This window comes from Athene noctua, chromosome 17 (genome assembly GCF_965140245.1).
Source record: "Athene noctua chromosome 17, bAthNoc1.hap1.1, whole genome shotgun sequence".
In the NCBI taxonomy this organism is placed as follows: domain Eukaryota; kingdom Metazoa; phylum Chordata; class Aves; order Strigiformes; family Strigidae; genus Athene; species Athene noctua.
The window spans coordinates 10,004,848-10,017,568 of record NC_134053.1 but is presented as its reverse complement, the minus strand read 5'-3'; the positions used below and the strand labels follow the sequence as shown (position 1 = coordinate 10,017,568).

At 38.0% G+C, this 12,721-nt stretch overlaps 1 protein-coding gene across 1 annotated transcript in view; it reads left to right on the top strand.

Moving 5' to 3' along the window:
* MAPK1 (mitogen-activated protein kinase 1) overlaps nucleotides 1–12,721 on the top strand; it is a 43,658-nt gene that overhangs the window by 11,138 nt on the left and 19,799 nt on the right. Inside the window, exons 2-3 of the mRNA XM_074921576.1 lie at nucleotides 7,224–7,406; nucleotides 9,116–9,305. Of these exons, the coding sequence (XP_074777677.1) occupies nucleotides 7,224–7,406; nucleotides 9,116–9,305 (373 nt within the window). The remainder of the gene's footprint in view (nucleotides 1–7,223; nucleotides 7,407–9,115; nucleotides 9,306–12,721) is intronic.

Below are 12,721 nucleotides of genomic sequence, written 5' to 3'. Positions count from 1 at the left end.
TGACACGCTCGACAAATGCTGGAGAATTCATCAACAGATGATGAGAAAGAGGTCCATTTCTTAAACGCTCAAACTTGTGGCAATTCAGTACGTAATTCTTGTATCAAAGATTACTCTGAAGCAACCCAATTTTGAATTCAAGGTTTTTTGCTGCTTCTTTCATTATAAGCTATTAGTACTTATGCATGTTTTTCAAAGACAGAAGGTAATATGTACAGCTGTCTTCTGATAATGAATAAAGAGTGTCTGTAGCATACCTATAGATAATTCAAGAGTGCTGAATTACAACTTACTTGACTTTTGTCCCTCAGAGTAGGATGAAACAGTACATGGTGCTTGTGTTACTAAAATTATAATCTCTGTGTAGCTTGAAGGGCAGCTAGAGCCTCAAGACTGAGTTGTTTGTTTTTAAGAATCTGATATTTAAGTAACTTTCCATTTTCATGGATCTACTAGCTTTCCTACATGGTAGGAATTAGTCTGTGAAACTAAATCTTTAATGGTTCTCCATGGAAAAGTAAAAGCATATTAAGATGCCCTTGTTTCTATAGTTTATTTCCTGAATTCACTACTGGGAAGCCGTTATTGAGAACGTCTTCTAGAGAAAGCTAATAAATCAAGATGAAAACTGAGCAGGACATGGGTTGTCTTTTCATAAGCTGAGGTCTGTTAAAACAAGGCAAATATATCTTAATATGGATAGGCACCTGTTCCTTTTAAAACCATGTGCTGATTCTTTAAGTTAGTGCCAATAAGAAATGTTAAATGAATAATATCTTCAAAAATACTATGAATAAATGGAACAGAGTAACAAATATTTCTAGTAAACATAGGTGTTTACAGTTAGGGGACAGAAACTATATCCAGCAGTATAAAAATGAGATATTACTGGATGTCCTAAAATCTGAAACTGTCTTTTACTACTTTTATACTTTTTCCAGTCTTTTCTCTTTGGTAAAAGAATAATACACTGTAGCTGCTCCCTTTATTTTAATAATCTAGAATCAGAAATTAATTGTTCTGAAGAATCTGAAAGGGTTAATGTCTGATGATTATAAAAAAAACCCCAACCAATCAACCAACAAACCACAGTCCCCTCCACAAATCTGCACCCATAATACCACCTTCCCCCACCCCCAAAAATTGTAGCGAACAGTCTGTTATGGTACTGCTGCTTATTGCTATATCATAATACTGTTTTATTTTACTTACAGCAGTCTTAAAAATAAGTTTAAGCTATTTGCATTGTAACTTGATAAATGTCAACATGTTGTAGAAATGTCTGTGATTGAGCTAAATGTAGAGTGAATGAAAAGATTAAAGATCTTCATAGATCGGCTTGTTTGCTGGAAATTATTTTTGCCTTTTCTTTCCTGGTTGCAAGTATAATTATTCAATATTTCAGAAAGATTCTTATCCCTGGATATGCCCTTGGAATCTTGTTTCCACAGCAACACAAAGCTACTGATAAAACATCCCTTTTAAACTTCAAATCAGTCTTTTATTTAGAGTTGTAATTAGGATGCTTGCCGGTAGCATTGTGTATTTTTATGTGTACATGTGCGTATGCTGAGAGCAGCATGTGAAACAGCCATAAGGTGAATAATCCTAGAAGTGTTGGAAGACTATCCCATGATGGGGTAAGCCTTCAGGCAGCATGGCAGAGAAGTGTACTGAGGAATGGGGGTGCCGACAGAGTAGGCAGTTGTTTTTCAATGATTATATGAAGAAACAGCCCTCTGTGGGATGTAACTATTGCCAGGAGCTGGCTCCTTTCCTCCCGGCAGCTGCAGCATGCTCTCACTTGTTCCAGTTCTGCTCCGAAATGAAACATGTGAAGAATAGAAATGGATGGAAGAACATGCAGCAGCCATTGTGGGTAGAAGGAGCTAAGCTTTGGCACTTGTCCCGATCTGTCCAGTGAAAAGCTTTCTTTCCTTGAGAAGGAGTTAATGGGAGAGGGGCTACATGTCAGAGGTTCATCTGGGCAATTAGTATGCTGTTCTCTGTAGGCTGCTCAGACACTGCGGTGCACTTTCTGGTCATTGTGTTTGGAAGCAGCCCCGCCCCGGACTTCTTTGTAAAAAAGGAAGTTGGTATTGGAGCAGTAGAAGGATAGAATACTGGCTTTAAAAGTTGTGTGGTGCAACTTCTTGGGTTATAAATGCTCATTTGTTTATTTTGTACAGCTGTGCAAGATGCTTTCCTCAGTCAAAACTTTGTTATGTATTTACAAGATACTTTTAGGAATGATAAACTACTGCTAGGGCTTGTATTGATTTTCATGTGGTGTCTTGAAAGTATCTAAATAATGGTGCTATTGCAGGTTGTCACAGGATAGTAACCACACGTTGAAATAGGAATAACGTTTATACTAGAGTTGGGCAGTTGCAAAATCTGCATTTAAATTTAGCACTTTACTGATAAATAACACAGTTGAACACTTGCATCAGCTTGTGAAGCTGCACATCATTGGGGTAGAAGTGAATCCTTCCTTCTGAATATTTAGTGTCAGTAGCTAGATTAATTTTAATGTGAATAACACAGAGACTGTTAAAGGCAGGATTCTATCTGTAGTGGTTACTGATTGGTACATGTGATTAATGATTAGAAACTAAAACCTGTAAATTAGCACTCTAAAAGTTGTTAGTTTATGAACTGTTATTCCCACTTTACAGATTTTTATCTTCTCTGGGAAAAAAGTCTAGATAATAGAAGGTTCTTGCTTTGAGAAGGCGTCCCAGTTAACTGCTTCATTGAAAATGTAAACAGTTGTTGTGAGATTTAGTGGAAGCTGACAGTCTAGACAACTAGGTTAGACGGTGCTCGCTGGGATGGCACTTCCAGAATGCAAATAATCTAAATTTAGGATGCGCTGGGTGGTGGATGGGATGTGTATGTGAAGCTGTTCCTTTCTGGACTGTAGGGGGAGCACAGGTGATTATTAGTTGTAAAATTAGATATCTAATTTAGCTAAGGCTAAGCAAGATGAATCCTATGTTAAGTGATAAGCTGTTACATTAACGGCAGTGAAATAATGAATTGAGAGTTTGGATTTGCACTTTTAATAGTTGTTTTATTTGCAAACACTACCAATGGACACTGTGTATGAGCAGTGTATTTCTTCAGCAGAGTTCTGGAGAGTAGTGGGTAAATCTGGTGTTGATAGTAGGTGATGGTTGGATGGAGATAGTGGGGAACAGGGAAGGCTTTGGGAAATGGTTCAGACCTACAAAGGACCCAATTTTGTTAGTTTAAGTTGTTTCCTAGGTAGTGAAATAGATACTGCTATATGGTTTCCTAGCATGAGCATGAGAGAGCACATGACTCTTCATTTCTACTGGAGTTCAGTCTCATATGTACCTTTTACAGTTTTCTGTAGTGCATGCCAAATTGAAACTAGCACTGTATTTTAAAGGGTCGCAGAGTTTACTTAAAGCTGTGTTTGCCTTGAGGGCTATAACTCTGTGAAATGGTGTTACTTTTATAATACAGATTCTCTGTGCACCTGTATTATGCATGATATTTAAAATATTATACATAGGCAAGTGTACCTAACTACTTGTATGATTAGCTTCTTGCTCATAGGAATTGAGATAATCACAGAATCATCTAGGTTGGAACAGACCTTGAAGATCATCCAGTCCAACCATTAACCTATCACTGATTGCTTTCAACTACACCAGATCCCTCAGCACCATGTTGACTCCTCTTAAACCCCTCCAGGGATGGGGACTCCACCACCTCCCTGGGCAGCCCATTCCAACACCCAACAACCCCTTCTGGAAAGAAATGCTTCCTAATATCTAGTCTAAACCTTCCCTGGTGCAGCTTGAGGCCATTCCCTCATGTCCTATCACTTACTACTTGGTTAAAGAGACTCATCCCCAGCTCTCTGCACCCTCCTTTCAGGGAGCTGTAGAGGGCGATGAGGTCTCCCCTCAGCCTCCTCTTCTCCAGACTAAACCCCCGCAGTTCCCTCAGCCGCTCCCCATCAGACCTGTGCTCCAGACCCTGCCCCAGCTCCGTTGCCCTTCTCTGGACACGCTCGAGTCATTCAATGTCCTTTTTGTAGTGAGGGGCCCAAAACTGAACACAGGAATCGAGGTGCAGCCTCACCAGTGCCGAGCCCAGGGGTCAGATCCCTCCCCTGTCCCTGCTGGCCACGCTATTGCTGACACAAGCCAGGATGCCATTGGCCTTCTTGGCCCCCTGGGCACACTGCTGGCTCCTGTTCAGCCGGCTGTCAATCACCTCCCCAGGTCCCTCTCTGACTGGCAGCTCTCCAGCCACTCCTCCTCAGGCCTGTAGCGCTGCTGGGGGTTGTTGTGGCCCAAGGGCAGCCCCCGGCATTTGGCCTTAGTGAAACTCCCCCAGCTGGGCTCAGCCCATGGCTCCAGCCTGCCCAGGTCTCTCTGCAGAGCCTCCCCACCCTCGAGCAGATCAACACTCCCACCCAACTGGGTGTGCTCTGCAAACTGACTGAGGGGGCACTCCATCCCCTCGTCTAGATCATCAATAAAGATGTTAAACAGGAGTGGCCCCAAAACTGAGCCCTGGGGGACACCACTTGTGACTGGCTGCCAACTGGATTTATTCCATTCACTCTTGCATATGTTTAATCAAGTTACAGAAAAACTCATATTTCAGAAAGTGTGGAGACAGAAATAAATCCATTGTCCTTAATGTTTCAGCTAGGTAGTATTTCGGTTTTGCTCTCCTTAGCTGAGGCTTTGCAGTGGTAACACTTAGCTACATTATCTGATACGAACAGAGAAATGAGTGTATGCAGAATGTACACTGGAGAGGAAATTGATTGCATCTTTCCTGCAGATAGTCAGCTTTTTTCCACACCGAATCATGTGTTTTATAGTTGAACCATCTCAAAGCAAAATTACCCATTTTTTAAAAAATAACAACATAAACCTTTTTCTAAGAATGCTTCAAGAACTCTAAGTGAAACCTCTACAAGTGAGAAAATTTTGGTATATTTAATTGAAGGGTTCAAGTTCATTGAATCTGTACAAGGAAAGATAATATTTTTCATCAATAACCAACCAGTGCTTCAGAAGCAATAACTTAAAGATTTATCAAATATTGTAAGAGATTAGGAGCTTTTATTTCAGCGGCATCAATTGGTAAATATTGGCATTTTGCCTTTTTCTGCTCTGCATAGCTGCTGCTGTCCAGTACTTTGAAAGGAAGCAAGATTCTGCATTGTGGGGAAAAAAAAAAATATGCTTGTCAATACAAAGAAGAAGGTAGGAGGTTTGTTTATAACGATAAAATGGTCCATAGGATTCTTTATTTTCTTTCCCAAATACAGGTTGTTCATGCTTCAGAATTATTACTAGTTTTGTTTTCTGCTTGTGACTTACCTTGCTGGTATATTGTAAGCACTGCAGGTGATTAACTAAGAAAATGACTATAGACGAAGTGCTCTTGAAGGCTATGCCAAGTTCCACTTATGGCACTTTGTTATTATCTATTTTGGGACTTATGAACTGCTAATGTGTTATCTATACATATGTAATAGCAACAGTTGTAATGAATACTTGCTTAGCGTGTGGAATTTCAAAGCACCCTGTGGAGCATTTGAGTTCAGTGTTTCCAGAGGCAAATAAATTGTGGAGTCTGTCTGTGGTTACAGACTGGAGTTACAGATGCAGACAGGTCAAAGTGATTCTGTGGAAAAATCATGCAGAAAGGATGTCACTACATAGGCATGAGCTGTATGAAGATCTTACTGGTGGCACAAATTCTATGTCATTTTTAATAATGAAAGTGAGAAATGTTAAACATTCTTGCATACAGTGGTAACAGTACTGTCTCAAAACCACCTTGTTGCACCATAAATCTGCTTAGTGGTAGAACCACCTTGACATCATCAGGCATTTGAATTCCTTCTAGGTCTCCTTTTCTAATTGGATTTTCTTATTTCATTCTGTTTTACCTGATCACCAAATACCTGGACATCTCAGCAAAGTAAGGCCAATAGAGAGTTTCAGAGAATGTTCTGGGTCTCAATTATAGAAAATGGGTGGAATGTAAAGCCTGTTTGGCTAGTATGTTTATATTTTTATATGAAATAGTTGAGGCTAACAGAAATGTTTAAGTGTAGGCTTGATTATTTTTTAATTTTCAAACAATGCAGTAGTGAGCAAAAAGAAATTTGAAAGGAACAAGAATCATATATATACATTTAAATTTGAAGTAATGGAATTACCATATACTTTTAATACAAAGAGAAATTATTATAATGAGATGCTTTGTCATGCATATAAGCAAGACTATAGAAAACATCCTAAAACTTGGAAGGATTCATAACATTTTTACTAAATAATAATCTGAGTCCAAATTTTCAAAATTTATGTATGTCTTACTGAGCCTTTTTATTAGAATTGGGCTGTGATAGTCTTCATAAATGCGTAGGCATTTCGAACAGAAATACCGAGCCTGCTTTATTGGTATAGCTGGGAATGCTGTTCTGAGCTTCTGAAATAACAGTGCTGTAAATGCAGCAGCCAGCGTGTGTGTGTGTTAATATGGGTCCCAGCCACCATATTATCTCATATTGTACAGCTGCCTGCTTTCACTTCATGTGTGTAGTTGGATACATTCTTCTCTCAAACTGTTACTGTTGGAATTGAACTTGGAAAGGTTTTTTCACAAATCCTGCATTTCTTTTGTTCTTCCATGTCTGTTCTTCTTGGAGGTGCCAACAGTGTAGCTGGATGGAGGAGTGAAAGGTTGTGACAACTGGTATTACTTGCAGGAGTTAGGCATAGGATATGGAATTATGCTGCTTGAAAGATGATTTCTGAAGGCTTTTCTGCACCCCAAAGTGAATGGCTTAACTCAAGATGAAATTTTTCTCTCAAACTTCCTGATTACAGCATATAGAAAAAGACTCAAACTTGTTTGTTCCACAGGCTGATAAAGAAGATGAATACTACTTTCTTTGTTGGGGTACCCTAGAATCAGCAGACTCCCTATCAGTTGGGAAAGCTAATGACTTGACCCAAATAGGCTGGTGATAGAACAACAGTATTTTGTCCATTCATCAAACTAAAAGATATGGGCTGCTGTCACCTCTCTTCTTTTGATAAAAATACATGTAAAACAAACGCACCACCCCTATATTTAGTTGAATTTGCATTCTTGCTTTCTGAATTGAATGAATTTAATATCACTTATAACTAATGTTATTGATTCTCTTCTAGTTCTGCCTATGATAATGTCAACAAAGTTCGAGTTGCTATAAAGAAAATCAGTCCTTTTGAGCATCAGACGTACTGCCAGAGAACTCTGAGAGAGATTAAGATCCTACTGCGCTTCAGGCATGAGAATATTATTGGAATAAATGATATTATCAGAGCTCCAACTATTGAACAAATGAAAGATGTGTATCCTTTCAAAGTGTTGCCACTCTGTGTAGTAATGGTTGTCACCTTTTCTGGTTTGATTATTTCTTCCTTTTCATCCTCTTACTAAATTTTAATAAAAGTTGGCTTCTGTTATTGTAAATTGAAAGGGAAGTTCATATTGTTTGATCAGCTTATAGATACATAGTTAGATTTGATATTTAGGTGAACATTAGTTTTTGTTTGTTCTTTTTCAGGAAAAGAAAAAAAGATGCTAATTCCTGTCTTCCAAGGCAAAGAACTGAACATTGTAGAGATGATTTAGTCTAGTGAATCCTAAAACTGGATTTGCTCTTAATAGAGGTGTTAGAACTGATTGCTTTGAGGAGAAAATAAAATGGCTGGACTGTGCTATAATTGTCTAAAGTTTTCTTGAAGAATAGTTTGGATACATCTTGAGGGAGGTGGGAAATGAAAATAAAGCAAAACACAACCCCCAGATTTGCAGTGCTTCCTGCCTATGTGAAAAGTATGAAACTGCCCATGGGCAGGTAAACATGCTTGATTAATATATGCAAATCTGGCCTCTTTGATTTACTAATTGTTCTTTCACTGGAAACTTGGCTTTGTGTAGATAATGACTTCCTGTGGATATCTAACTTCTGAAGGAGTCTTAGCTGGCGGACTCTACCTGAGATACAAGGCCTAGTTTAGAATCAACCAGCTTAATTTCCCCAAGTCTGTGTGCATTGGTTCTTACTGGGTTTGCAGGTCTTGGCAGATGTCTGCCCAATAGAAGGCATAAGCACATGCTGGCAGAAACGGAATTGAATCTTGGTCAAATGTTTTCAGTTCATAAATTATCAATGTATTATTTGAGTTCAATCTGTCTTTTATATGGGATTCTGAGGTTGCATTTCTGTGGCCATTTTGACTAGTGTATGTGCATGCTGCCTTGAAAAAGATGTCCTGATTATGTGATCCACTCTGAATACCCAGAGGAGAGGATGGGAACGCCCAACTGGAATGGTGATAGTAGTGTGTTTTAATGAAATCCTATTTCAGTGAAAAGTGATCATGTACACCTCAAGGGTTTTGCAGCCAAACTGAATTAAGGAAGAAGAAAATTTTACTTAACTCATTCCTGCCAAAGCTGAAAAAAAATCCCTTTTCTTTATGTTCATTCCAATCTTAGGGAAAAAAAAAAAAATCTGACTGAAAATATTAGGATCTAGTTTTGGTAAGCAAAGGACTGTTGTGTTCAATGTAGCATGATAAATATATAGTAAAGGAGGACACTTGCTGAATTTTTGAAGTGGAGAGGTGGCAGAGAAGACTGAGAAATGATCAGATCTACCTTCATGCTTTTATGCAACTGGAAGCAAGTATCTCAGAAGCTTATTACTCATTAAACTATAAACCAATCTTTATTCCTTGGCAAGCAGGGTAGGAATCTGATCATACTAAGATTCCAATAAAAATCAGGCTCTAATATAAACAAATAAAGGTTTATGGTGATTAATTTGAGAGGACTGCATGCTGGTGCCTCTTAATTCTGTAAAGGGCTGCATCATGTAACAGGATTGATTTGATTCAAAACTTGTAAAGCAATAAACAACTGCATCATTTCATGTCATGAAACAGAGAAATAAGAGCAAAAAATTGTTATGGAAGTTTCATTGGGTACTGTATGTTGCTATCTAACATGACAACCAGGTCTGTTTTGCTGCCTTACATCTGATTCCTTACAGATACATTGTGCAAGATCTTATGGAGACAGATCTTTACAAGCTCTTAAAGACTCAACACCTCAGCAACGACCACATTTGTTATTTCCTTTACCAGATTCTGAGAGGGTTAAAATATATCCATTCAGCCAATGTGCTTCATCGTGACCTCAAACCTTCAAATTTGCTGCTTAACACCACTTGTGATCTCAAGGTTAGTTGAAATTTCTTACAGATTTTGCTCACATGGTCTTCATATATTACCTGCTATAACCATGAATGTGGTTTTGTTACTGGGGATTAATATGATTTTTATCCTGGAAAGATTGCCAAAACATTATTGGCTTTGATAAAATAATTATTAAGATTTGAGTGACTAAGAACTCACTGTTATGCGATTTTAATGAGTGCATCACTGTTTCCATCTGGAGGCTGACTTAGAAACAGCCTCTTTTAAAGCTAGGTGAAAATACTTATCTGAATCAAAATTGTGTTTATCTACAAAGCAAACTCAAAACTATATATTTCCAGTCTTGATTTCTCTGTTAAACTGTTAATTGTTCACTGTTGGAAAAGGACTTCATATTAGTGGGCAACTAAAATGGCACATGAAACTCAGTGCTGATTAAGTGCACAGCAATTACTTGGAGAGAGAATGTTCCTAATTTACATTTCTAGTGATGGGCTCTGTACTAAATACTACAGAAGGATGATTGTAGAGCTGTTATGATTCTTGGAAAATGTCAGCTCAATGCTTAGTGGCATTCAGTAAAGCAAACCAGGTGTGAAGAATTAGAATAGAAATAGAGAATAAAACAGAAAACATGCCATTCTGTAACTTTCTGTTGTTCTTGAGTCTTCAGTTCTGTGTGATAATAGTTATCACACTTATCTCTATGATATTCTTTTAAAATGAGGAGATGTGGACTTCAAGGTACTTCTCTCCATATCAGGAAGAACTATCTAGCCTAAATCTCCTCTGCTGGTAGATACTGCTTGAGGAAAAGAAAGAATACAATAGAATTTGATACAATTGTTAGTGGCGTAGGGAGGGTGAATGGGGAACAGTTGTTCACTGTCTTTTACCTATTAAAAAGGCTGGGGAGGGAATGAAAGGAGCAGGTGGCATGCTCAGAGTGAAAGGACATAGCGGTTAACTCGCAGTATTGTTAAGCTGTGGGATTTGGTACCACAGCGCGCCGTCGATATTGCAGATAACATGACTTAAAAAAACACCAAGCAAGTTAATAGAGGAAAAAGCTACTGAATGCTACCTCAGCTTTAGACTCCCATGGTGGCAAATCCATAGAGGATGAGAGACTAGCAGAGAAGCATCAGAGTATATTCCCTTTTACACTTTACACTATGTATTTGCTGTTGGCCATTGATGGAGTGACGTTACGGAGTTTATGTTACTTTGATCTGATGTGATACAGCTGTGTTTGCATACTGTGTTGCACCTAATTACACTTTGATTTTTATAGTAGCTCTAGCTTTTTCATTTAAAAAAAAAAAAAAAAACCCCAACCCAAAACAAAACAAGCAAACCAAAAATACCCTCTTCAAAATGTAAACCAGTTGCTGGCCATTTAAGTTTGTCACAATTCCAAGAAAAGTCCTTGCTGTTCATATGCTGGTCCATTCTAAATACTGGCTACATGATCAGTTTGCTTTACATTCCCACTGCTATTTGTCAGCTTTTCCTAATGCACAGTATTGCTGGACTGGTCACCTCTGACTCTTGCTGTGGGATTTCAGCAGCTGGTATTACATCAGATCCCTTCAAGGCATTAACCCCTTCATAAAAGAAATGGAGCAAAATCTACGATGGCTGTGTGATAGAAGCAGGAAAGAACAAGTTTGAGTGTAGCTCTGTTATATGCAATTAAAAGCAATAAAATAATAAAAGACAATGTTTTAACACAAGATGGTCATGAAAAAGAAGGTGAGCTCATTGTATGGCAAAATAATACAATATGACCTTGGTGAGTACTCTTACAATTTCTTTAAGATTTTAAAAACAGGATACCACTGCAATATGTTTCCTAGTGCAGAATATGGTAGCCTGTATGACAGAGCATATGCTTTTTCATAACCTAAAGGGAACTCTGGTGTTGTTTTAATACCACATCTAAAGTTTAAACAACAGATTTGGAGAGAAAACTATTACATGTTAGGCCTTGCCTGATGAATGCTGAACTTGTACTAACTTGTTTCTTTTAGGGCTGTTCTGCAAGTCTGTGTGTCAGCTATGTACATGTGTGTGCTTACAGAGTTGATTATTGCACATAAACTCAAAACACAGCATACTGTGAAAATGAACAACTTAAAATCACACTTTTGGAAGAAAGAAAATAGAAAATTTGTTCATCTTCAGTGGTAATGCTGTTGGCTTCTTTTCTTTAATGGCATTTTAAGAGTCAGCTGTTCATCTCTGGAGCTCAAGAGACCCACAGGTTGTAACAAGAGCTCCTCGTTCTTCCTTAAACATGATCTTGACCTCTGGATCATAGATTCCATCTCCAGGAAATAAATGTATGAGTCTCTGTTACACAATTTGTCAGTGAACCCTATAGCTTGTCCTAAGCAGCTGAAGGGCTCAGGGCAGAAGTGCAGAACCTAAAGCTGTTTCTATTTCCTTAGGCTATGCTACAGACTTAAATGAGACCTTAAACTTAGTGAATGAAAGTTTGCGCAAGTACATCATTTGACTTAACTACTGTCTCTTGTTACATGTTTTCAGTGAAAGATTAGATTTGAGAGTCCATGAAAACTACTATCTTGGAATATCCAGTGAGAGTTCTGGGTAATAAAGATACTGGCCTTCTCTTTTGCAGCCTGGCATCTTTCCTATGAATGAAACTAATGTATACTGACATGCTACAGGCTGGAATATACTCTAAAATAGTATCTGACATTTTTAGAAAGATTTTCACATGCTTTCATGATTATCTGCATCCAGCAATTTGACCTGTTTTACAGTTCTGTAAATGAAATAAGTTTCATAAAAGCTCTCATGACCATATATTTTTATTAGGCCAGAAAATGAGGTCAAAGTTATTTTAAACAGATTCTCAACTAGTATATTGCACCTTCAGTGTACCGGTTTAGCTGAGAATCTACTCCTTTGACTTGGTTAAAACACTAACACTCTACAGCAATATTATTTATAAGTTCTGCTTTTCTGTCTACATAGTGAATACTCCCAAGTATTAAACATCCAAGAATTGTTAGATACTTCGATAGCCTTGAAAGGAAGATGGTGAGAGAGGGTTTTTTTGAGGAAAACTGCACATTGTTGTTTGTTTCAGGATTTTACCAGTTACTCTATACACACAACTGTTTGAACTACCATCTTATCAACTGAACTTAATGGAAGCCTCTCCTTTTCCTTTTATACAAATAGCTACATACACACACACAGACTCCTCCATGACACAGCTTCAGGTATTTCACTATATTATTAGTACTGTTGGGTGTCATTTCATTTGCTTAATAAATGGTCATGTGTACATGATCCTCATAAATATTCCCAGCTTGATAGTTTCATCCAATTCTAAGCCATCTCTGTTTAAAAAAAAAAAAAAAAAAAGAAAAGCATACCTGGTACAGATTACAAGAACACTGTTT